The following is a 25,438-nucleotide window of genomic DNA, read 5'->3' as shown; positions in this document are numbered from 1 at the left end:
TGGAACACTGGGTGTTATACATAAACAATGAATCTTGGTACACTGCACCAGAAACTAATGATGTACTGTCTAGTGACTAACATAACATAATAAAAAAAACCAATAATTTTTAGATGAAAAAAAGAAAGTGAAGGACAAATCTAACTCAGTGTACACATTTTTTCCCCTCAAAGAGTCTGGTGTACTTATATTGAGAACCTCATTTCCAATCATATATTTAAAAAGTAGAGCAAGTATATGCAGTTTTTTTTTTCTTCCCCTTCAGTTTTTTTTTTTTTCCTCTCCTATATCAAGGAACATTTTCCTTTTCCCTCCATATTCTTAACTGGGGAGATAAGAAGATAATTTACAGAATTCTGTTTTATTAAGATCAGTTCATTTCCCCTTCCACTTCTTCAGCAGAGTTTCTCTTACTTCTTTGTTACGGAGAGTGTAGATGAAGGGGTTTAGAACGGGAGTCACCACAGTGTTCAGGACATGCACAGCTTTGGTCAGATCCAAGGCCTCTTTGATGGAGAGGCGGACATGAAGAAAGATCGTAGACCCATACCAGATGAGCACCACAGTGAGATGTGAAGAGCATGTGGAGAAGGCTTTTCTCCTGCCACTGGCTGAAGGGATCCTGAGAATGGTGCAGATGATGAAGATGTAGGAAACGAGGGTGATGAGGCATGAACTCAGGATGACCACAGAAGCAATCACAAAGGCCACAAATTCCACTGCCTGTGTGCTGGTGCAAGATAGGGTGATCCAGGGTGCAATGTCACAGAAGAAGTGGTTGATTGTGCGGGGACCACAGAAGGACAGGGTGCTGATGAGGGCTGTGGGCACTGCAATAGCCAGAAAACCACACAGCCAGGATGCTAGGGCTAGCTGTGCTGAGAGCAGGCTGCTCATGATGGCCCCATAGTGTAGAGGATAGCAGATGGCCAGATAGCGGTCATAAGCCATGGCTGCTAGTAGGAAATACTCTGTGCAGCCCAGTGAGAAAACAAGGTACATCTGCAAAAGGCAGCCAGTGAATGATATGGTTTGGCTTCTCCCCAGAAGGATGGCCAGGGCTTTGGGGACAGCAGCTGTGGTATACCAAATCTCCAAGAAAGAAAGATTGCTCAAAAAGAAGTACATAGGGGTATGTAGCTGGTGGGAGGTAGTCACCAACATCAAAATAGTCATGTTACCACTCACTGTGAGGATGTACATCACCAGAAAAAGCATAAAAAGAGAGAGCTGAAGGACCTGGGAACCTGGAAAGCCAAGGAGGAGAAAATCCTGGCGGAGAGTTGCATTGTCTGGGCCCATTGAAGACATATTGAGGTATACTGGTAAACAGAGGCCACACACTGAGGCTTTTGATCCAAACACACAGTCCTAGAGAAATAAAAAGGACTCATGAGAATCCTTCAGTAACTGAATATAAACTGACAGTCTAACATATGTTGGGTGCCTGTTCTGTATTTGGTTAATGTCAAGTAATTTAATAATATGGAGATATGTGTGCTATTTATTAGCAGTTAGTGGTTGAGGAGAATTACAAGTGAAGCATTTTAGCATTTTTGCAAAGATTGCACCCATTGTTACACTTCAGATCTAAGATTCAAACCCAATCTTTGGACCTGCATCATCCTTTGCTGGACATGCTCAACCACAGCCACAGATTACACCTAACACACAAAAGGATGACTGCTTCTTGTTGACACAATTCACTAATTTGTAACTAGATTCTTTCTGGCTGGTCCTTAAATGAAAATATGTATTTTTCTTTTATTTTTGTCTTGTGTCTCAAATGTAGGCTCTAGTCACTTTCACGTTTGACACAGCTTTTGAACTGGTCTTCTAATTTTAAGCTCTGACCTTAAAAATAATGTTCAGAAATAAACAATAAAAAAGTTTTAAATTATTGAAAATTTAATTTTGTCTTCTCTGACATTGAAAATTTCATGTTTAAAACTTATTAATGTGATACCTTCTTTACACTAAAAGTATTTCCATATTGGACAAGGCATTTAAGGCAACTGCTTCCTGCCTCTAAGACATCTTGATACTGATTTGGACTGATTATACTGAGAACAGCCTAAAAGCAGAAAATTACTTTGAAACTAGTTATTTTCTGAAAAAGAATAATTTAAATTCCAGTTAACACAGAGTGTGATATTAGTTTCAGGTGTACCATTTAGTGATTCCATACTTTCATATAACATCTGGTGCTCATGACAAGTACAGTCCTTAGTTCCCAGAAAAATAATGATGATGGTGATAATTTTTACTATATAGTAAATAATATTAGTTAAGTCATTTTTTATTTCAGATATTCAAAATATTTTTCTCTTTATCATTAAGATCATCACTTTTCACTTATGTTAACCATTAAATAAATTACTTTAAACTGTATAATCCAAAAGAACGCTTCTTTTTAAGAACAGAATCTATAAATTAGAAGATAAATTGGGAGCCCTTACTATCAAACATGCAGGTGACTAAAACTTACACTTGAGAAGGAAAATCTGAACAAAGTCCAAGTAGACTTTGACATCTTTAGTCTTTACATTCCCTTATGAAAGAATGTCCCTTTTCTTCATCTTAATATGATGAAATATTACATTTTCATGCCCTCCAAGAGAAATACTAGTTCCACATATCTTAGTAGATTAATTACATGTATCTAATGTCAACAATCATATTTGTACTACAAGTGGATCTACAAAGAAAATGGATCTAACATAGGTGTACCTCATTTATGGCAGAATGGGACTTCAAAGTACTCTAGAGCAGTAATCCCAAATTCAAATGGATGTGTGGATTACTTGAGGGTGATATCAAAATATACATTCTAATTCAGTCATCTTGGGTCAGCCCTGTGATTCTTCATTGCACACAAACTTACAGAAAGCATCACTTACTGAGGACTCTAATCTGAGCAAAATCTAGTATATATAGAATATGAGGAACAGGTTGATCATATGACTCTCTTGGTTCATTAAGTAGTAAAGGATCTAGATTTAATTAATTATTCTAATAAAGAAAATAATCATATCTTAAATTAGAAATTAAGGATGAGACAGATCAATGAGAAATATAGAGAAAAGGCGCTTCAGCAAATACACTACATAATGATTTTCACATATTTCTTAAAGTTATTATATCCTACATAATACCCACCACCAGGTATTATGGAGGGCATGTATTGCATGGAGCACTGGGTGTGGTGCATAAACAATGAATTCTGGAACACTGAAAAGAAATTTTAAAAAGTTTTTATATCCAACATCTGTATCATTCATGGCCAATCAATATATGTAAGAGTTTTTCTAGATCAACGAACTCATGGACATTGTTAATGTCTTTGATATGTAACTAAAAATGTAGTCAAGAAGCTGACATATAAAGGTAAATTTATGAAACATCTAACAGTAGCCAACCTATAGTGAAGGCTTTCTTGGAAGTCATTAGCTTATTATCTAACATGATCTTTGTAAATCATATTACTTTGATTTTATTGTTATTCTACTAGCTTTAAAGATGAGCGAACTGAAAAACATGGAAGCTATAGAAGCTATCCCAGGTGGAGTTGGGACTGTAAGTTCTGTGGGTTCAACAGCAGAGCCTTAGCACATAGGAGCTGTTGCTTTCAGAGACTCTTTTTACATAGGTCTCTATGGTATCTGACAGGTTCAAATAAATTATATTTTCATTTATATTCAAAGAGAATCATTGGTCAATAGTATTCTAAAATCTATTAGTATGAAATGATTTTATCTTAAATTAGTAAGTAATGTCAATAAAATAATTATATTATTTTCCATTTTTAAAATTTAAAAATCAAATTGTGATGGCTACAGATTAGAGAATAAACTGAACATCCATCACCATATTACAAAATGGCACTATCAGATTTGGTTTTAAATTATATTGCTGAAATTGTCAGATATCATGATTGAATAATATTTTCTTATTTGAAGAATGTGATGATTATGCCCCACATTTTAAAATTTGCATATATTGCTGTATATTTGAGTATTCTTAGTACTGATTCTAAATAGGAAAACTAAGGGGACTTTTGGCAAATGACAAAGTTTATACAATCTAAGATAAATAGTTTTTAATTCACTGGCTTTTAATAAATGGCTTTTTGAGTTTTCCAATTAACTAACCAGTTGATTCTTTTTTAAAAAAGAATTTGAGTTTTTAACAACTTAATGACAGTTTAAAAAGAATTTTAATTTCTTACAATTGGAAAATGATTTTGAATCCTTAAAAAACAATTGGTTTTCATACAAACATGCAATATTTAGCAAAAATAACTTCATTTACATTGTTTCTGAGTCATAGGAAATTTTAGTTATTAATTAAGTGCTATGATGGTTATATATTGTGGAACAAATCTGTGATAACAAATTCACCCATTCAGTGACCAGGTATTGGACAGAACACAGGAAGTACAGAATAACCCTGTTCACTTACCCAATTATAATTCTTTTTGGCATATATATAAAATCCATAAACTCTGTCTTTGTACCTTATATTTTCCCTGCTTTCTTATTCCATAATATTATCAATTTTAAAATACTGTATTTCTATTGCAATCCTTTTATCTCCCTTTCTTATTTTTCATTTTGTTATCTTAAAATTTTCACAATTTTCTATCATTATTCAGTACTATTTGATGAGCTCAATCTCCCACAGCTTTTGAAATTTGTTCTTAGTCTATGTTATTTATTTTTCCTTTCCTTCTGATCCAATCCTGTCTTAGCTACATTCAACTTTAGTGTAGGCGTTTTACTTTTTTTTTCAATCTCAATCTTCCACTTAATGAGCTCCATACTGTAAACAATTTGCTATTAAGTAATTGCTTATGTGTACAAGAATCTTATGGGAGATGGTGACAATTTAATACTCTCTCAAGGGTACTTATGGCTAGGTCGAGAAGAGAAGATCTTTCTAAAAGGGAGTTTCAAATTATTTTCAAACATTTGATTTAAATAACTATAATTTAATGAAGATTCTACATGGAACAGGAAAGGGATATTTCCCTAGGCTTACAAATATTATGCGGATCTTTCCACTTTGTGCAAGTTCTTAGAAAATGCAAATATTCAATGGATTCTAATAATTTCTGAAAAAATGTGTTTTTATTTCTTAAGTTTTTTTTAAATTATAATTCAAGTATAGTTAATATAAAGTATTATATTAGTTTCTGGTGTACACCATAGTGTTCAACAATTCTATACATCACATGGTGCTCATCGTGACAAGTGTACTCCTTCATCTCCATCACCTATATTATCCATCCCCCCCACCTATCTCCCATCTGGTAACCATAAGTTTGTTCTTTATAATTAAGAGATTGTCTCCAAGTTTGCCTCTCTGTTTTTTTGCCCTAAATTCATTTATTTTGTTCTTAAATTTGACATATAAGTGAGATCATGTAGTATATAGTATTTGTCTTACTCTAACTTATTTCACTTAATATCCATGTCATTGTAATGGGAAGATTTCGTCCTTTAGTGTGGCTGATTATATATATATATACATATATATATATATATATCTCGATATCTTCCCATATATATGTATATCCCATATATCCCATATATACTATATATATACACACACACATATATATATAGTAAATGGGAAGATTTACATATACATATACACATACATATACATTTGCATATACATATGCATATGAATATATATATATATACTATATGTGTGTGTGATTATATATATATATGTGTGTGTGTGTATCTTCCTTATCCATTCACCAGTTTATGGACATTTGTACTTTTTCCATAATTTGACTATTATGGTAATGCTGCTATAAACATTGGAGTGCATGTTTCCCTTTCAGTAAGTATTCATCCCTTGGGTAAATATGTAGTAGTGCAATTTCTGGATGGTTGTGTAGTTCTATTTTCATGTTTTTGAGGAATCTCAATACTGTTGTCCAGAATGGCTGCACCAGTTTGCATTCCCACCAAGAGTGTAGGAGGGTTCTGTTTTGTCTGCATCTATGCTAACACCTGTTGCTTCTTGTGTTATTAAGTTTAACCATTCTGAAATTTGTATTCCCCTGATGAGAAGTGATGTTGGGCATCTTTTCATATGTCTGTTTGCCATCTGTATGTATTCTTTGCAGAAATGTCTATTCAAGTTTTCTGCCCATTTTTAAATTGAATTATTTGTTTTTTGAGTGTTGAGATGTATCACTTCTTTTTATGATTTGGATGGAAAACCTTAGTTGGATGTGTAATTTGCAAATAACTTCTCCTTTTCATTAAGTTGTCTTTTACTTTTGTTGATTGTTTTCTTCACTGTGCAGAAGTTTGTTATTTTAATGTAATCCCAATAGTTTATTTTTGTTTTACTTTCCCTTGTCTCAGGAGACATTTAAAATAATGATACTATGGCCAATATCAGAGGTAAAACTAGCTGTACTCTCTTTAAGGATTTTTATGGTTTCAGGGTAGAAACTGAAGTCTCTAATCCATTTTGAGTTTATTTTTATGTATGGTGAAAGGAAGTGATCCAAATGCATTATTTTCTATATAGCAGTCGAGTTTTCCAACACCATTGTTGAAAAGGGTGTCTTTTTCCTAAAGAATATCTTTCCTAATTTTTGATGATTAATTGGCCATATAATTGTGGGTTTACTTTGGGTTTTCTGTTCTGTTTTATTAATTTGTGTATCTCTTTTTGTACCATTACCTATGGCTTTGTTACCACAGGGCTGTAATAATACTTTTTTAAGTGTTTTTTTTTAATATTTTATTTATTTATTTGACAGACAGAGTTCACAAGTAGGCAGAGAGAGAGAGGGAAGCAGGCTCCCTGCTAAGCAGAGAGCCCGATGTGGGGCTCGATGCCAGGACCCTGAGATCAACACCAGAGCCGAAGGCAGAGGCTTAACCCACTGAGCCACCCAGGCGCCCTGTAATAACACTTTAAATATCAAATTGTGATACCTCCAGGTTTGCTTTTCTTTTTCAAGATTACTTCATCTATTCATCATCTTTTGTGGTTCTATACAAATTTGGATTTTTTTTTGTTCTATTCTGTAAATAAATTTTATTAGTATTTTAATAAGGATTACATTAAATATGAAGATTACCTTAGGTACTATAGACTTTTTTTTAAGATTTTATTTATTTATTTGTCAGAGAGAGAGAGAGTACACACAAGTAGGCAGAGAGGCAGGCAGATGCAGCGAGAGAAGCAGGCTCCCTGCCGAGCAAGGAGCCCAACGCGAGACTCGATCCCAGGACTCTGGGATCATGACCTGAGCCAAAGGCAGCGGCCCAATCAACTGAGCCACCCAGGCATCCCTACTATAGACATTTTAATAATCCTACAGTAAGATCCAACAAGAAGATCTAACAGATATTCCTCCAATCCATGAACATGCAATGTCTTTCCATCTCTTTGTGTCATCTTCAGTTCCCTTCATTAATGCTTTATAGTTTTCAGATTACACCTCTTTGTCTATGTCTAGTCCTAGGTCTCTTATTATTTCTGGTGCAATTGTAAATGGAATTGCTTTCTTAATTTCGCTTTCTGGTTCTTCAGTATTAGTGCATAGAAATGCAACAAATTTCTGCACATTTATTTTGTGTCCTGTGACTTTACTGAATTCATTAATAAGTTCTAATAGCTTTTGGTTGAATTTTTGGTATAATTGAAGTGGTTTTTGGCTGAATTTTATGGTAGCAAAGCATCTGAAAATAATGAAGGTTTTACTACTTACTTGGCAGTTTGGATGTCTTTTATTTATTTTTGATGTCTAGTTGCTCTGACTAGTACTGCCTATACTATATTGAAAAAAGGTGGTGAGAATGAACATCTTTTCTTGTCACTAATTTTAGGGGGAAAACTGTGAGTTTTTCACAGATGGTCTTTATTATGTGGAGGTATGTTACCTCCAACCCTACTTTTTTTTTTTTTTTTAATCATGAATGGATGTTGTCCTATGTCAAATGATTGCTTCTGCATCCAGTGAAAAGATCATATGGCTCTTCCATTTTCTTATTTATGTGAAGTATCATGTTGATTAATTTGTGAATATTGAACCACCCTTGCATTTCAGAATTAAATCTTACTTGATTGAGTGAATGGTTACTTTTAAGCATATTACTCGCATTCAGTTTGCAAGTTTTTTTGTTTGTTTGTTTGTTTTTAGTACTTATGCATCTGTATTCATCAGAGATATTGGCTTGTAGTTCTCTCTCTCTTTTGTGGTGTCTTTATTTAGTTTTGATATCATGGTGATATGGTCTCATAGAATTAAACTGGAAGGTTTTCTCCTTCTAATTGTTGGAATAGTTTGAGAAGAAAAAGTATTAACTCTTCCTTAAATGTCTGGTAGAATTCACCTGTGAAGCTCTCTGCTTCTGGACTTTTGTTTGTTGAGATATTTTTGATTACTGATTTAAGTTTCTTGCTGGTAATTGGTCTGCTTAGATTTTCTATTTCTTAATGCTTTAGTTTCGGTAAGTTATATGTTTCTAAGTATTCATCCATTTCTTCTACATTACCCATTTTTTGGCATATATGTTTTCATAATATTTTCTTACAATTGTTAGTTATTTCTGTGGTATTGATTGTTATTTTTACTCGTGCAGGTGTGATTTTGTTTATTCAAATCCTTTCTCTCTCTCTCTCTCTTTTTGCTAATGAGTCTGACTAGAGGTTTATCAATTATATAGTTTCAAAGAACCAGCTACTCTTCTCATTGATATATTCTATTGCTTTGTTTGTTTTGAATCATTTACTTATGTTCTGAACTTTATTCATCCCTTTCTTCTGATCAGTTTGGTTTTTATTTGTTGTTATTTTCCTAGTTCCTTTAGGTGTGAGTTTAGGTTATTTGAGGTTTTTCTTGCTTTTTGATGGAGGTCTGTTTTGCGATGTACTTCCCTCTAGAACTTTTCTTGTTGCATCCCAAAGTTTTTGGACCATTGTGTTTCAATTTTTATGTTCATGTAATTTTTAAAATTTCTTCTTTGAGTTTGTGGTTGACCCATTCATTGTTTAGTAGGATATTATTTAATCTCAATTTATTTGTGGTCTTTGCAGATTTTTTTCTTCTGTTTGCTTTCTAGTTTCATATTGATGTGGTCAGAAAAGATGCAAGAGTATGACTTCAATATTTTTGAATATGTCAGGGCTTTTTGTGGGTTAATATGTGAACTATTCTGGATAATGTTCCATGTGCACTTGAAAAGGGTGTATATTCTGCTGTTTTAGGATAGAAGCTTTTAAATATATCATTAAGTCCATCTGGCCCAGTGAATCTTCAAAACCACTTTTCTTTGTTGATTTTCTGATTAGATGCTCTTTGTATTGACATAAGTGTGGTGTTAAAGTTCTCTATCATTATTTTACTATTGTTTATTTATTTTATGTTTGTTATTAACTGCTTTATGTATTTGGAAGCTCCCTTCTTGCATAATATTTACAATGTTATATGCTCTCTTTGGATAATTCCCTTAATGATAATATAGTATTCTTCTTTTTTATGTTAAAAGCCCACTTTTAATGTCAATAATTTTACTACTGTCAAAAATTAGTAACATAATAATATGAACATAATTAAAACATAAGTATTTACAGATTATTTTCCATATTTTATTTTTTAATTTTAATTTTATTTTTTCAGGGTTCCAAGATTCATTGTTTATGCACCACACCCAGTGCTCGATACAATACATGCCCTCCTTAATTCCCACCACCAGGCCCTCCCAACTCCCCACTCCCCTTCCCTTCCAAAACCCTCAGTTTGTTTTTCGGAGTCCACAGTCTCTCATGGTTCTTCTCCCCCTCTGATTTCCTCCAACTCCTTTCTCTTCTCCTTCTCACAGTGTCCTCCATGTTATACCTTATGCTCCACAAGTAAGTGAAACCATATGATAATTGACTCTCTCTGCTTGACTTATTTCACTCAGCATGATCTCTTCCAGTCCTGTCCATGTTGATTATAGTACTCTTCTTTATGTCTTGTTATAGTCTCTGATTTAATGTCTATTTATTTACTATAAGTATTGTTACTCTGCCATTTTTTGGACATCCATTTGCATGATTAATGTTTGTGAATCCCTGCATTTTCAGTATAAATAGATCTCCTTTACACTGTGCAAGGTATTGTTTCTAAGTTGCCTCTCCTAGGGTTGTTGCCTTTTGAAAGATGGAGGCCCAGCTATCAGTCAGCTTCCTGATTCAGTGCTGAGTCAGATAATTTTTAAAACTCCAGGCTCTAAGTTCCACTTATTATACCAAACATAGAATTCAGCCCCTATGTTTTTAAAAGCCAGATGTTATGGGGATTTGTTTTCCCCATATGGTCTTCCTGATACCATCATTTCCATGACCATAATTACCTTCCTCCTGTTGGCAGCTCCTGACCACTGTTTGTGCCCTTCCTAACCTCTCAAATGCAGCTTTGTTTCTACATTTAGTTGTGGACATTGTTCTGCCAGTCTTCAGATCACTCTCCAGTTATTTCCTGGGTTGTGAATGTGGGATGAGATAAGCTTTGGTCCTGCTATTCTATTATCTTACACCTGCCCCCAGTTCATTTACTTTAATGTAATTAATTTCTGTTCTGCATGATTATGGTTGAGGAGTTTTATGAATTCATCAACTTCTTTACTTCTTGTGGTGTCGCAGTTATCTTTTTTCCAGGTGTCAGAACTCTAGGGGAACAATAAATATATTTTACCCCTACCCTTTTAGTTCTTGTCTGGTACCCAGATAACAAGAAAAATTTTTTTTAAATATTTAATGTAAGTTTAATGTCACATGGGAGCCTTCAAAAAGAAATGAAGGCTCAAAGAGGTGGTTAGAAATGAGAGTTTTTATGCTAGATTTGACAAAGAAAAGAAAGTCATGGAAATATAAGATAAGAGAAAGAGTCAGAGCTAAGTGCAGCAAATGGGAAAAATAGTAAGGTCTAATTGTTCAGATTGCTTTCTGCATTCCTTCATCTCTGGAGGTAAAGATATTCCTTCCTGCTGGGAATACAGAAGGCATCCCTCATATGAGGGTTTTATGGTCTGCTTCATAAGAAAACAAGAAAGTTTTTCTTCACATCATTCTCATATTTCTTCAGCTCGAAATATTCAGTCTAAGTCATCACCTGTCATTATGAGAATACCGTATTCTCTTACAACTTATCTCCTGAAAGTTTTATTGTCCATTACTGATCTTTGCCTGGATATCTTTTTTTTAAATTTTTTATTTCTTTTCAGTGTAACAGTATTCATTGCTTTTTCACCACACCCAGTGATCCATGCAATCTGTGCCCTCCCTAATACCCACCACGTGGTTCCCCCAACCTCCCACCCCCTGCCCCTTCAAAACCCTCAGGTTGTTTTTCAGAGTCCATAGTCTCTCATGGTCCACCTCCCTTTACAATTCTCCTCAACTCCCTTCTCTCCATCTCCCCTTGTCCTCCATGTTATTTTTTATGCTCCACAAATAAGTGAAACCATAAGATAATTGACTCTCTCTGCTTGACTTATTTCACTCAGCATAATCAACAGTCAACAAAACAAAGAGGCAACCTACGGAATGGGAGAAGATATTGGCAAATGACAATACAGAAAAAAGGTTGATATACAGGATCTATAAAGAACATCCCAAACTCAACACACACAAAACAGATAATCATATCAAAAAATGGGCAGAAGATATGAACAGACACTTCTCCAATGAAGACATACAAATGGCTATCAGACACATGAAAAAATGTTCATCATCACTAGCCATCAGGGAGATTCAAATTAAAACCACATTGAGATACCACCTTACACCAGTTAGAATGGCCAAAATTAGCAAGACAGGAAACAACGTGTGTTGGAGAGGATGTGGAGAAAGGGGAATCCTTTTACATTGTTGGTGGGAATGCAAGTTGGTGCAGCCACTTTGGAGAACAATGTGGAGATTCCTCAAGAAATTAAAAATAGAGCTTCCTTATGGCCCTGCAATTGCACTATTGGGTATTTACCCCAAAGATACAGATGGAGTGAAAAGAAGGGCCATCTGTACCCTAATATTTATAGCAGCAATGGCCAAGGTAGCCAAACTGTGGAAAGAACCAAGACGCCCTTCAACGGATGAATGGATAAGGAAGATGTGGTTCATATTCACTATGGAGTATTATGCCTCTATCAGAAAGGATGAATACCCAACTTTTGTAGCAACATGGACAGGACTGGAAGAGATTTTGCCTGGATATCTTGTGACACAATCATTTCTTCTAATTTTACCCGCTGTCAGTCTTCTAAAGAAAAACATTGTTTTTTAGTTGGTGTTTTATCTGTTGATAAAGATGCATTATAGAGATTGAGAGAACCAAAATAACTCTAGGGATTTTCCATAAAGCATACAATTTCTTAAATATTAGAGACAATATCATTTTGCCAATATAAATTTTACCATGGACAGTCTAAGAATCTTTTTTTTTAAAAAGATTTTCCCAGGTAACTCTGGCAGTTGATGCAATATACATCAAATAAATCTAATTACATTCACCATATCTCTTTCCTTAAGGGTAGAGAACAAAAAATGAGGACTTTGCTATGGACTCCATGGGAAAAATTAGTTTATAAGAGATATGAGTTATATTTTGTGACATATGATAAAACATATGTATACATTTACAATCAATATTGACATGGTAACAATCAAAGCTTGTCAGAAGATATTTGGGGGAATGATTAAATGAAATCATATGTGCCAGAGAAACAATATCAAAAGTCTATTTAATTCAAGTGATAATAAAACATTAATATTAAGATTTAAAGAGTCATGTATTGTGTGGAGCACTGGGTGCAGTGCATAAACAATGAATTTTGGAACACTGAAAAGAAATAAAATTTTAAAAAAAGAGGAGAACATGATTGAAAATATCTAAGAAACGTTTGTCTTTTTTTTCCTTAAATAATAAACAATAGAATAATGTCAAATGTAAAGTCAAGATGGTTATTTCATAAGACATAGAATCTCTAGGTAGAGGGGCACCTTGCTGGCTCAGTTGGTTAAGCATCTGCCTTCAGCTAAGTTCATGATCTCAGGGTCCCGGGATCAACTCCCACATCTGGCTCTCTGCTCAGTGGGGCGTCTGCTTCTCCATCTCATTCTACCTCTGTGTGCTCTTTCTCTCAAATAAATAAGTACATAAAATCTTTTTAAAAAAAGAATCTCTGTGTAGATTACATGTAAGGTAATAAAAATGTATTGTAGGCCCTCATGAATAAGACAAAAGAAAGTCCTTTCCCAACTGAGAATCTTCTTATACAGTTATATTTAATAGCTTCTTTTTATTCAATTTAGAAATTTTCACCCTGACACAAAGAGAGGTAAAGAACTCTCTGAATTATAGGCAAGTAGAAATGCAGAAATTCATGTCTAACAGTTCCTGACCTCTGTCTAGTGTCTCTCTGGAAATACTATTTACCTAGTTGACCACTACTTATCTTTAGGAACTGTGCTGGGATGTATCTCCCTCCAGGATTTTGTCTTTATTTTAGGTGTCTCTCCTGAGTATTGTTTACAGATGTAAGTACACCTCTAGAATGCTTCTTAGCCTACTGCATTATTTTTGTTTATTTTTCTGTTTTGCTTCAACATTAGGCAGTCTGATCCATTGGGAAAGTAATGTGTAAGTTTTTATCTCACTTCACATTTATAGTATGTACCTGTTGAAGTTGTCTCATTTTTTAAAATTTCCAGTGAATAAAATAGAGAAAATGAGTTATTCAATGACCAAAATTATAAACACCATGAAAAACAGAAGGAATTTTTTTTAGAAAGTTATACCACGAATGGAGAGATTCTTTGTCATAGAAGATCACTGAATGAGAAACATGACACTTATGTATTAGCTGGGAATAATGTTACTATACAACCTTTGAATCAGTCAATTCAGCACTTGAGCCTTTATTTCCTTACGTATATGTGAGTACATTACCATTTTGTCTCAAGCCATTGCAGTTAAGAATGAGAAATTCTGATGAGAAATTCTACTGTAATCAGTAAGGCACTAGAGCACTGACTTCAGACAGTGTTAAATGGAGTGTGACTGATGGCCCAAAGTTTTGTGCAGCAACCTCATAAGAACCTATTTCATATCCTTGTTCCTCAGGCTATAGATTACAGGGTTAAGTATTGGAGGTACCACAGTGTAGATCACAGAAAGTAGCCTGTCGATAACTGAGGGTAGATTTGGAGATGGTTTGAGATAGACAAAACAAGCAGTTATAATAAAAAGAGTAAAGACAATGAGATGGGGAAAGCGTGTGGAGAACGCATTTGATTGGCCTTTTTAAGGTTGGAATCTTTAGCACAGTGCTGAAAATATAAACATAAGAGGTCACAATACAGATGAAACAAGACATACCTAAACAAATACCTATTCCAATACTTGTGTAAACTACCAGGAGTGTGTCAGGACAAGAAATCCTTAGCAATGAGGACACCTCACAAAAAAACTGTGGGATCACATTGGAGCCACAGAATGGCATAAAAAATGTGCCAGCGGTGTACAGAGCTCCAAAGAGCCCCCCAATGGACCAAGAAACACCTGCCATCAGTACACAGGCACCAACATTCATGGTTACCTCTTAGTTCAGGGGACAACAAATAGCTACATAGTGGTCATAGGACATGGCAGTGAGGACTAATACCTCACCTGCTGCAAAGGAAGTCATTAAAAGTAGCTGGAAGGCACATCCTAAAGTGGAATTGGAATTGTTGTAAGTTAGGCTGTTGAAAATGAATTTGGGGATTGGAACAGACACAAGGAAGACATCCAGGAAAGATAAGTTCTTCAGGAAAAAGTACATGGGTGTTTGTAGCTGCAGGTCTAGGGTAGTGAGAGTAATGATGAGAAGGTTACTCATTAGAATAGCCACGTAAATCACGAGGAAGAGTACCTCATATAATATCTGAAGTTCTTGGATATCAGAAAACCCCACAAGGAGAAATCCTGCCACCAAGGTGACATTGGTCATGCTTGGTTCTCTTCACTGCCTGTCAGCACAAAGAAATATACCAAAAAAAATCAATTTACAGATCGAAGAAGAATAATATTGACATACACAATTATTTAATTGAAAAATAGACTATGTATCTTAAATGCTTCTGCAAAAATTTCATCCTTTTTTAAGGTAAAGGGGTTTCATAAGTAATGTGTGAGCACAATTAGTCTTCATATGAGTTATATCTAATTCTGAGCTTCAAACTCAACTTGCTACCAGGTGTATATAAGTTGATTAAGAAAATTGTTCTAAAACACTAGGTATTTGTATTACACTATTACTGTGTCATGCATAATGACAAATCGTTTTGCTTTTGGATAAACAACCCAAAGTTCTATGTCTTTATAGTTTTAAGATTCCTAATAACATAATAGGAACATTACCAATTCTTATTTGCTATTAGCTATAATTACTTCACATTTACTCTATATAAAATGATCCAACATAAGCAAATATCTTTTTTCTAACGTTATGGACATAAAGAAAGGAATATAAACAAAGATTCTGTTTTTCAATGTTTATATTATCTTGAGGTCATGCAGTTGCATATATTGAAAGTTTCATTCATGTATGGGAAAGATATAAATTAATTATTTAACAAGACCTAATGTCTTTTGAATACATACATATGTAGAAAGTCAGGTTATTGTGGCACATTTCCAGTGGTTGATTTTTAAATAAAAGTCTAGTTTAGAAGTCACTATAATTTCAAAATGTCTTAACCATTCTGTCTGCATATGTTTCTTCCATTATGTTCTGTTGTCTATATTTTACTTTTTATACTTTCAGACATTTATCTCAAACATCAAAATATTTCCTTAGATTGTTAGTTACTGTTCCAGAATTATTTATTATTAACTGAAAAGGTCAAGAAATATTTCATATATATTAGATACAAAGCTTAATGGCAGAAATTAAAAAAAAAGAGGAGAGAGAGAGACTGTTTTTGGTGTGCTTCTGTCAATGAACAGAGATAGAAAATGACGAATACATAAACCTATAAATAAAAAAATAGATATTGATGGGTGTCATTACAATTTTTTAAAAGGTATTATTTTACAGATTATCCATGGGACTGCTCAAATGTGGAGGGAGGAAATGCTTCCCTTCTGGGTTAGCTAGAAGCTAAAGTCTAAATGAAGAGTAGCCTATAGAACAAAGCCCAGTGAAAGGAACACATTAAGAAGTAAGTTAAAACAAGGAAGTGAAGGAAATGGACATCTGGATCATATGTGCAGAAGCCATATGTGCTGAAATTGAAGAATGCTTATAGAACAATAAAATAATTAAGGCATTAATCAGCTTATTCTAACTGTTTGTCTAGAGAAACGCACAATAGACCAAAAGAGGAAGATGTGTGGAAAAAATTGGCCATTGAATTTCATTGTTTTTTGGTGTCTGCCCTAAAGTTTTTAGTATCTACAATATTAGTATTTTTGTTTGTTTGCTTGTTTGTTTTGGAACAGAGACTATTGAGCATTTTACCAATAGAAACTTGAAATTCATACTTTAAAATAATTCAAACTCTTCAACTGTCTGACAATGGATTACTTATCAGATGATTCCAAAAAGTATATCTTAGAGTTGAAATTCTTCTTCCCCAACAAAAAGAGTTTAACTTACCAGTTGCTTGCCCAAAATTAACAGAAAATTGTATCTTCCTTTGAGAATTCTCTGTCATTATAACATATCTGTTTTTCTAGCCTTTGGCTGAAGGACTAGAAGATTTCTCAGATGTGACACTTTCTTAACATGGAAGGATGATGTAAACACAACCAGAAAAGTCATTTGCCCTTTATTTCAAACTTGGCATCACTTGAAACATTAAGTAGTCAATGTCTTCACAACAAATTTATTTTAAGGCATGTGACTAATATGTTTGAATTCCCCAAAGAAGAAACTCTTAAATATTTTCTATGAAGCCTTATTAACTATCTCTTAATTCCATTGGTAAAAAAATATAAACTTCTGGTTACTATTTTATAATTGCTAGTAATAATTTAAGCACTTTGCTAAACATGATGATTTCTGCCAAATACTGCTAATTACTGACTCAGTGGGTCTCTGGTTGTAGTTCAAAGAAGTTCATTTATTCAACTAACTTGGTCAATTGGATGTGCGTTGTGCTTTAAGAATCCATGCTATTAGCTTGCCATCCAACATAGAAAGCAAAATAAACTTTTTGATCGTTTGTTAAAAACCATTATTGAAGAGTAATAAAAAATCATTTTTAAAGACATACACAAACAAAAAGAGTGTACTTCCTAATTCTTATGTCTGATTGCTTTAGAATGTAATAAATCTTACTAACATTAAACACTTTTAGCTAGTTCACTTCAAAATAATTTTGGCTACTAGAGATATAACTAACAAAATTTCATTTATCTATTACATAATTCCAAGAAAATTTTTTAATTAATAAAACTTAATCTTGCTTACATAGAGGGTGTGGTGCATAAACAATAGATCTTGGAACACTGAAAAAAATTTAAAAAGAAAATTAATAGCATAAATGTACTGTAGAGAATTAATTAATGTTTTTAACAATCATCTATTCAGCTTAACATAATTATATATTAATATTTTTTAAATGTTGACTTTTTCATTAATATGATCCAAATTTATTTTTGCCAAAAGGAAACATTTTTCAAAATAAAAATTAGATATGTAGGTTTGTGTTAGGAAATATACAATTTTAGTATGTAGGAACAGAAAGGTCTCAACACTTTGAATTAATATTGTACTTACTTTATTAAATTATAAGCATATTAACTTGGTATTAAATATGACATGAAAATAAATTATGAAAAAAGGAAAATAAAATTAGAAATTATTGCAATACATACCTGGTTTATTAGCTTTGGTTTTGTTTTACTCAAATATATCTTAATGTGTAAATGGAGTACAAAATTATAAAACAGTTGCAAAGATATTGCAAGGACCATCAAACTTTACCTCAATTCCTCATTTTTTTAGGTTTTAAATTTTAATTCCAGTATAGTTAATATACAGTGTTATATTAGTTTCAGTTGTACAATATCGTTATTCAACATTCTATACATAACTTAATGATTATCATAAGTGTTTTCTTTAACCCTCACAACCTATTTCACTCATCCCTTTCCACCACCTTTCTGGTAACCATCTGTTTGTTCTCTATAGTGAAGAGTCGATTTCTTGGATTCTCTCTCTCTCTCTCTCTTTTTATTTTCCCTATTTGTTTCATTTCTTAAATTCCACGTATGAGTGAGATTCTATGGTATTTGTCCTTCCCTGACAGACTTATTCCACTTACCATTTTACTTTCCAGCTCCATCCACGCAATACCAAATGGCAAGATTTGGTATTTTATATATCCATTATATATCCATTTATATATCCATTATATATCCATTTATATATCCATTATATATCCATTTTATGCATATACCACATCTTCTTTATCCATTCATCTATCCATGGGCACTTGGGCTGCTTCCAAATTTGCAATTTAAATTGCAACATCCCTATGCTGCAAGAGCATAGGGATAAATGTATCTATTTGAATTAGTATTTTATTTTATTTTGGTAACTACTTAACAGTACACTTATGGATCATAAAGCAGTTCTATTTTCAGCATTTTTTAAAGTGGTCTCTGCAGCCAGCATGGAGCCCCAAGGTTTGAACTCACCACCCTAAGATAAATAACTGAGTTGAGATCAAGATTCCAATGTTTAACAGACTGAGCCACCCAAGTGCCCCAATTTTTAACTTTTTGAGGAACCTCCATACTGTTTTCCACAGTGGCTGCACCTGTCTGCATTCCCACCAACAGGGCATGAGATTTCCTTTTTCTCCACATTCCTGCCAATACTTTTCTTTCTTTCAATTTTTATTTTAGTCTTTCGCACCAGTATGAGGTAATATCTCATTTTAGTTTTGATTTATTTACCTGATGATCTGTGATACTGAGCATCTTTTCAGGTATACACTGTGTATCTTCTTTAGAGAGTTGTCTCTTCATGTCTTCTACCCATTTTTAATTGTATTATTTTTTTAAAGATTTTATTTATTTATTTGACAGAGAGAGATCACAAGTAGGCAGAGAGGCAGTCAGAGAGAGAGGGAGGGAAGCAGGCTCACCGCTGAGTAGAGAGCCCATTGTGGGACTCGATCCCAGGACCCTGAGATCATGACCTGAGCCAAAGGCAGCAGCTTAACCCACTGAGCCACCCAGGCGCCCCTAATTGCATTATTTTTGGAAGGTGTTCCACTTTATAAGTTAATTGGATATGCAATTTACAAATATCTTATCCCATTCTGTAGGTTGCATTTTAGTTTTATTAATTGTTTCTTTCAGTGCAGAACAGCTTTGTCAAAGGAGAGACAGAGGCAAGGTATTAAAAAAGAATCAATTACACTTTTATATGAACCAAAAAATAAATAAAAATTCCTTTTTCAATGGCATCAAATGGATAAAAATCTTTTTTTAAAGATTTTATTTATTTATTTGACCGGAAAGATCACAAGAAGGCAGACAGTCAGGCAGAGAGAGAGAAGGAAGCAGGCTCCCCGCCGAGCAGAGAGCCCAATGCGGCGGGGCTCGATCCCAGGACCCTGAGATCATGACCTGAACCAAAGGCAGAGGCTTAACCCACTGAGCCACCCAGGCGCCCCAAATGGATAAAATTCTTAAGAACAAATTTGCCCAGAAAGTTAACACTGTATATTAAAATTATGAAACATTGATTTAAAAAAATGGAAGAATACAGAAATAAGTGGAAAGAAACCCCATATTTATGGACTGAAAGGATTACATAATTAGAACATTTATTTTTTAAATAATTATTATACCTCATATTCTCTACAGATTCAAAACAATGCTTATCAATATTCCAATGACATTTTCAAAAGATAGAAAAATTAAACTTGAAATTTCTGTGGAACCCAAAAGACTCTGAATAAATAAAGAAAATATTCATAAAAACAAAACACTTCCTGATCTCAAATTATATTACAAAGCTAGATTAATGAAATCAGCATAGTACCTGTACAAAATGATAAAACAAATGGAATAGAATAGAACCTACCAATAAACCCAAGCCTATTACTGTTATTTTTTTTTACAAAGACACCAACAGCACATAATGGGAAGAGATAGTCTTTTGAGTAAGTGGTGCTGAAAACACAAGATACACAGATGTGAGATGATATTAGCACTTTATGTTACACTATACACAATTACCTCAAAATACATTGGAGTTAAATATAAGACTTCAAACTGTAAAACTCCTCTAAAAAAGAAGGAAAATTCCTCAATATTTTTCTCACTTATGATTTTTTAGGATTACATCAAGCCAAAATGTTTCTGCATAGCAAAGGAAATAAATCAAATGAAATGAGTAAATATTTGCAAAACATTTATATCATAAGAAGTTAATATCCAAAATATAAAATGAACTTATATGTTAGTAGCAAAAATAATAAATATTAAAATATGAGAAAAGGACTTGAATAGACATTTTCCAAGAAAGAAAAAATGGTCAATAGGCATATGAAAAGGTGCTCAACCTAACTAATCACTAGGAAAATGCTAACCCAAACTTCAAGCAGGTATCAGTTCCCCCTTGTTAGAAAGGCTATTGTGAAAATTTGCAAGTGTTATGGAGAGTATGTCAAAGCAAAAAACCCATGTACATTGTTGGTATGAGTGAAAATTGGTACAACTTTTATGGAGAACACTACAAAGATCCCTCAAAATAATAAGGATAGATTTGCACTGTCATGCAGCAATCTCAATTTTGGACATATATCAAAATGAAATGAAATCACTATCTTACAGTGCACACATACAATGGAATAGTTCAGCCTTAGAAAAGAAGGAAATCCTGGCATTTGTATCAACATGCATAGATCTACAGAGCATTACGCTAAGTCAAAGGTCAGACACAGAAAGGCAAATATTCACGAATTTACTTATATGTGGAATTAAAGCAAATAAAAGTTTAACTGCTAGTAACAGATGATAGAATGATGGTTACCCATGGTGGTTGTTGGGCAAAAGGAGCAGAAACTTTCAGTTATAACATGAATCCATACTGATGATCTAATGGACTGTATGGTTAGGATAGTTAAATACTGTGCTATATAATCAAAATTTGCTGGTGTAGATCTCCATTTTTCTCACGACACACACATACACAAAAAATTAATGATGGGGGAATCTGGTTGGCTCAAATGGTAAGTGTTTTTCTTCAGCTCAGGTCATGATCCCAGAGTACTGGGATCACATCATACATCAGGCTCCCTGCTTAGCAGGGAGTCTGGTTCTTCCTCTGCCCTTATGCCTCTCTCCTGCTGTGTGCTCTCATGCTCTCATTCTCAAATAAACACATAAAGTATTTTTTAAAAGGTTAACTGTGTGAGGTGATGGATATGCTAATTAGCTTGATTGCGGTAAACATATCGCAATGTATATAAGTATTAAAACATCATATTGTATACTATAAATATATGGACACTTTGTCACCCAAACTCAAGAAAGCTGGGAAAATGTATCATCAAATTGTGCTTATGTGGACTGTGCTTTTTTAAAAAAAAGGTTCTAATTTATTTGACAGAGAGAGTGAATGAGATAGAGAGCATGAGCAGGGGGAGGGGCAAAGGGAAAGAGAGACTCAGACTCTGGGATCAAGGCCTGAGCTAAAAGCAGATGCTTAACTGACTGAGCCACCCAGGCACCCCTGGACAGTACTTTCATGACAATATTCTTCCAGTCTTCCTAAGAAAATGTATCTTAGTTCTTTGGAAGCACCTTTACATAATTCTGGATATATTTTCCTTCTTTTTCTTTGTTGTTTTTTGTTTGTTTGTTTTAAGTGCTTTTAATTGAACACTAAGCCCACCCACTCTCCCAATGAAAATATTTTTAATGGCATATTAGTTATTGAAAAGAATAAATTCTCCCATGAACAGGTTTTATAAACACTTATTTTAACAACCATAAAGCAAAAATATTACTAACAAAATATTCAGTGACAAATATAAGAAAAAGCAAGGAAATCCTTAATTACAATACAAGGCTTTAGAGACCTCATCATTGAGTTTATTTATATCCATTTCTAAAATAAAAAGCTGAATGGATTTTAAATACCTCAAACAAGATTAGTAAATATATTAGTAGGAAAAGCACCAGGATATACAGTAAAACAAAAGTACTTGCATTTCCAGAAGACTCCAATCTCCTTCAACTGAAAACTTTGAGTACATTTAGTTGGCTGTGTTTCAACTACTGCTTCTTCTGTGTTACCCATATGTTCTTCTTATTATATTTTATTCTTTCAAAAGATTATTTATTTGACAGAGGAAGACAAAGTGAGAGAGTGAACACAAGCAGGGGAAGTGGGAGAGGGAGAAGCAGGCTTCCTCATGAGCAGGGATCCTGATGTGAGCCTCGATCCCAGGACCCTGGGATAATATATTTTATGACATATCAACTTAATTTTTGAAAGTATTTATTTTTCCTGAAAATTATGGACCTGGAGCGCCTGGGTTACTTAGTCAGTTAAGGGACTGACTCTTGGTTTTGCTCAGGTTGTGACCTCAGGTCCTAAGATCGAGCCCTGCATCCAGCTCCTCACTCAGCGGGGAGTCTACTTAAGCTTTCTCTCTCCCTCTCCCTCTGTCCCCTCCTGCTTGCATGTTTTCTCTCTCTCTCTCTCTCTCATAAATGAATAAATCTTAAATAAAAGAAAATTATGGACCTGACAAAATAGATATTAGTTGTAAACTGCTTTCACAAGTTTATATAAGTAGCTCCATCTGTGCTTATTTATAATTTGAGTCATCCATGATGAGTAAAGGAATGAAAAAAGTAGAAGATGGGGTTTACCAGAAATCTTGGAAAGACTAAGTGTCCATATTGCATTCCCACAGCCCTACTTATTGGATTTAAAATTATTGTTTTGGGGTGTCTAGGTGGCTCAGTGGATTAAGGCCTCTGCCTTCAGCTTGTGTCATGAACCCAGTGTCCTGGGATTGAGCCCTGCATCAGGGGGGTCTCTGCTCAGTAGGGAGCCTGCTTCCTCCTCTCTCTCTCTGCCTGCTTCTCTGCCTACTTATGATCTCTGTCTGTCAAAAAAATAAATAAAATCTTAAAATCTTTGTTTGCTCATCATGACTTCTGTGATTCCAGAGAAGACTATAGCCATGTCACAAGGACATCTGGATGGCAAAAGTCTGGTAAAAGCAAAATCCACATGTACCCCAATCTTTGTATGTTCTGTATAAATCATTTCCACAAAAGTCGGCCACAGCATCATCCTGATACTCGGTTCAGCCTTTTTGGTACAAGCCTCTCTTCTTAATAATTTCAAAAGGTAAAAGAATAAAAGAGATCATTTACATGTTTTCATTTTTGACTTGGGTCTCCGTGGACATAAGAACACTCCTTTGTTTCTACAATATTTCTATATCATGGACAACCTCAAAAGCATGCCAGCTGTCAGTATAGGTGATAAAATTCTTTTGTTAAGATAACTGGCACAGTCTGGTAAGAGTTCTTTTTGTTGGACTGATTTAGCCCAATATTGTGGGATATTTCTTCTTTCAAGAAGTTAATATTGGGTAGTTGTGACATACCTTTCGTTTTTTTTTTTTTTTCTCCCATCCTTACCACAAGGCACTTCAACAAACATAATTAGAATAAGATCAGTCAAAAGGGGTGTCTTATAAATCAGGACTTTGTGTCATGAAATGAAATATTAATATCTCACCCTCATGGGTTTCACTTTCATAGGTGAGGGTAATAATATACAGGATTAAGAATACAGAAAATTTTAAGATGTAGATTTTTGAAACTCATTTTTTATTTAATTTCCTTTCAGTGTACAGAATTCATGGTTTATGCACCACACTCAGTGCTCCATGCAATACGTGCCCTCCATAATACCCACCATCAGGCTCCCACAACCCCCAAGCCCCTGCCCCTTCAAAAGCCTCAGAATCTTTTTTCAGAGTCCAAAGTCTCTCATGGTTCATCTTCCCTTCCAATTTCCCTCAATTCCCTTCTCCCCTCCATCTCCCCATGTCCTCCATGTTATTTCCTATGCTCTGTAAATGAGTGAAACCATATGATAATTGACTATCTATGCTTGACTTATTTCACTCAGCATCATCTCTTCCAGTTCTGTCCATGTTGATACAAAAGTTGGGTATTCATCCTTTTTGATGGAGGCATAATACTCCATAGTATATATGGACCACATCTTCCTTAACCATTCATCCGTTGAAGAGCATCTTGGTTCTTTCCACAGTTTGGCAACCGTGGCCATTGCTGCTATGAACATTGGGGTACAGATGGCCCTTCTTTTCACTACATCCGTATCTTTGGGGTAAATACCCAATAGTGCAATTGCAGGGTCATAGGGAAGCTCTATTTTTAATTTTTTAAGGAATCTCCACATTGTTTTCCAAAGTGGCTGCACCAACTTGCATTCCCACCAACAATGTAAGAGTGTTCCCCTTTCTCCGCATCCTCTCCAGCACACTTGTTTCCCTTCTAATTTTGTCCATTCTAACTGGTGTAAGGTGGTATCTCAATGTGGTTTTAATTTGAATCTCCCTGATGCCTAGTGATGATGAACATTTTTTCATGTGTCTGATAGCCATTTGTATGTCTTCATTGAAGAAGTGTCTGTTCATGTCTTCCGCCCATTTTTTGACATGATTATCTGTTGTGTTGTGTGTTGAGTTTGAGATATTCCTTATAGATCCTGGATTTCAGCCTTTTGTCTCTACTATCATTTGCAAATATATTCTCCCATTCCGTGGGTTGCCTCTTTCTTTTGTTGACTGTTTGCTGTGGAGAAGCTTTTGTTCTTTTTTTTTTTTTTTAACTTTTTTTTTTTTAATTTTTTATTTATTTTCAACGTAACAATATTCATTGTTTTTTCACCACACCCAGTGCTCCATGCAATCTGTGCCCTCCCTAATACCCACCACCTGGTTCCCCACCCTCCCACCCCACCCCTTCAAAACCCTCAGGTTGTTTTTCAGAGTCCATAGTCTCTCATGGTTCACCTCCCCTTCCAATTTCCCTCAACTCCCTTCTCCTCTCCATCTACCCTTGTCCTCTATATTATTTGTTATGCTCCACCAATAAGTGAAACCATATGATACTTGACTTTCTCTGTTTGACTTATTTCACTCAGCATAATCTCTTCCAGTCCTGTCCATGTTGCTACAAAAGTTGGGTATTCGTCCTTTCTGATGGAGGCATAATACTCCATAGTGTATATGGACCACATCTTCCTTATCCATTCATCCGTTGAAGGGCATCTTGGTTCTTTCCACAGTTTGGCGACCGTGGCCATTGCTGCTATAAACATTGGGGTACAGATGGCCCTACTTTTCACTACAT

At 34.5% G+C, this 25,438-nt stretch overlaps 2 protein-coding genes across 2 annotated transcripts; both read right to left on the bottom strand.

The window, feature by feature from the left end:
- Nucleotides 1–375: 375 nt before the first annotated feature.
- On the bottom strand, nucleotides 376–1,302 carry OR6F1 (olfactory receptor family 6 subfamily F member 1; the record flags this gene model as incomplete). Its single annotated transcript, XM_080804301.1, has 1 exon — nucleotides 376–1,302. The coding sequence occupies one exon, from the start codon at nucleotides 1,300–1,302 to the stop codon at nucleotides 376–378; it is 927 nt and encodes a 308-aa protein (XP_080660427.1).
- A 12,817-nt stretch (nucleotides 1,303–14,119) lies between these two features.
- LOC308343546 (olfactory receptor 14A2-like) lies at nucleotides 14,120–15,011 on the bottom strand (the record flags this gene model as incomplete). Its single annotated transcript, XM_080804608.1, is given in 3 exon segments — nucleotides 14,120–14,323; nucleotides 14,325–14,621; nucleotides 14,625–15,011. Coding segments are annotated over 3 exon segments (888 nt in total).
- Nucleotides 15,012–25,438: the final 10,427 nt, after the last annotated feature.

Source organism: Martes martes, assembly GCF_963455335.1.
Source record: "Martes martes genome assembly, chromosome: 5".
NCBI lineage: Eukaryota > Metazoa > Chordata > Mammalia > Carnivora > Mustelidae > Martes > Martes martes.
The sequence above is the reverse complement of the archived record's forward strand: the minus strand, read 5'-3'. Positions and strand labels throughout refer to the sequence as shown.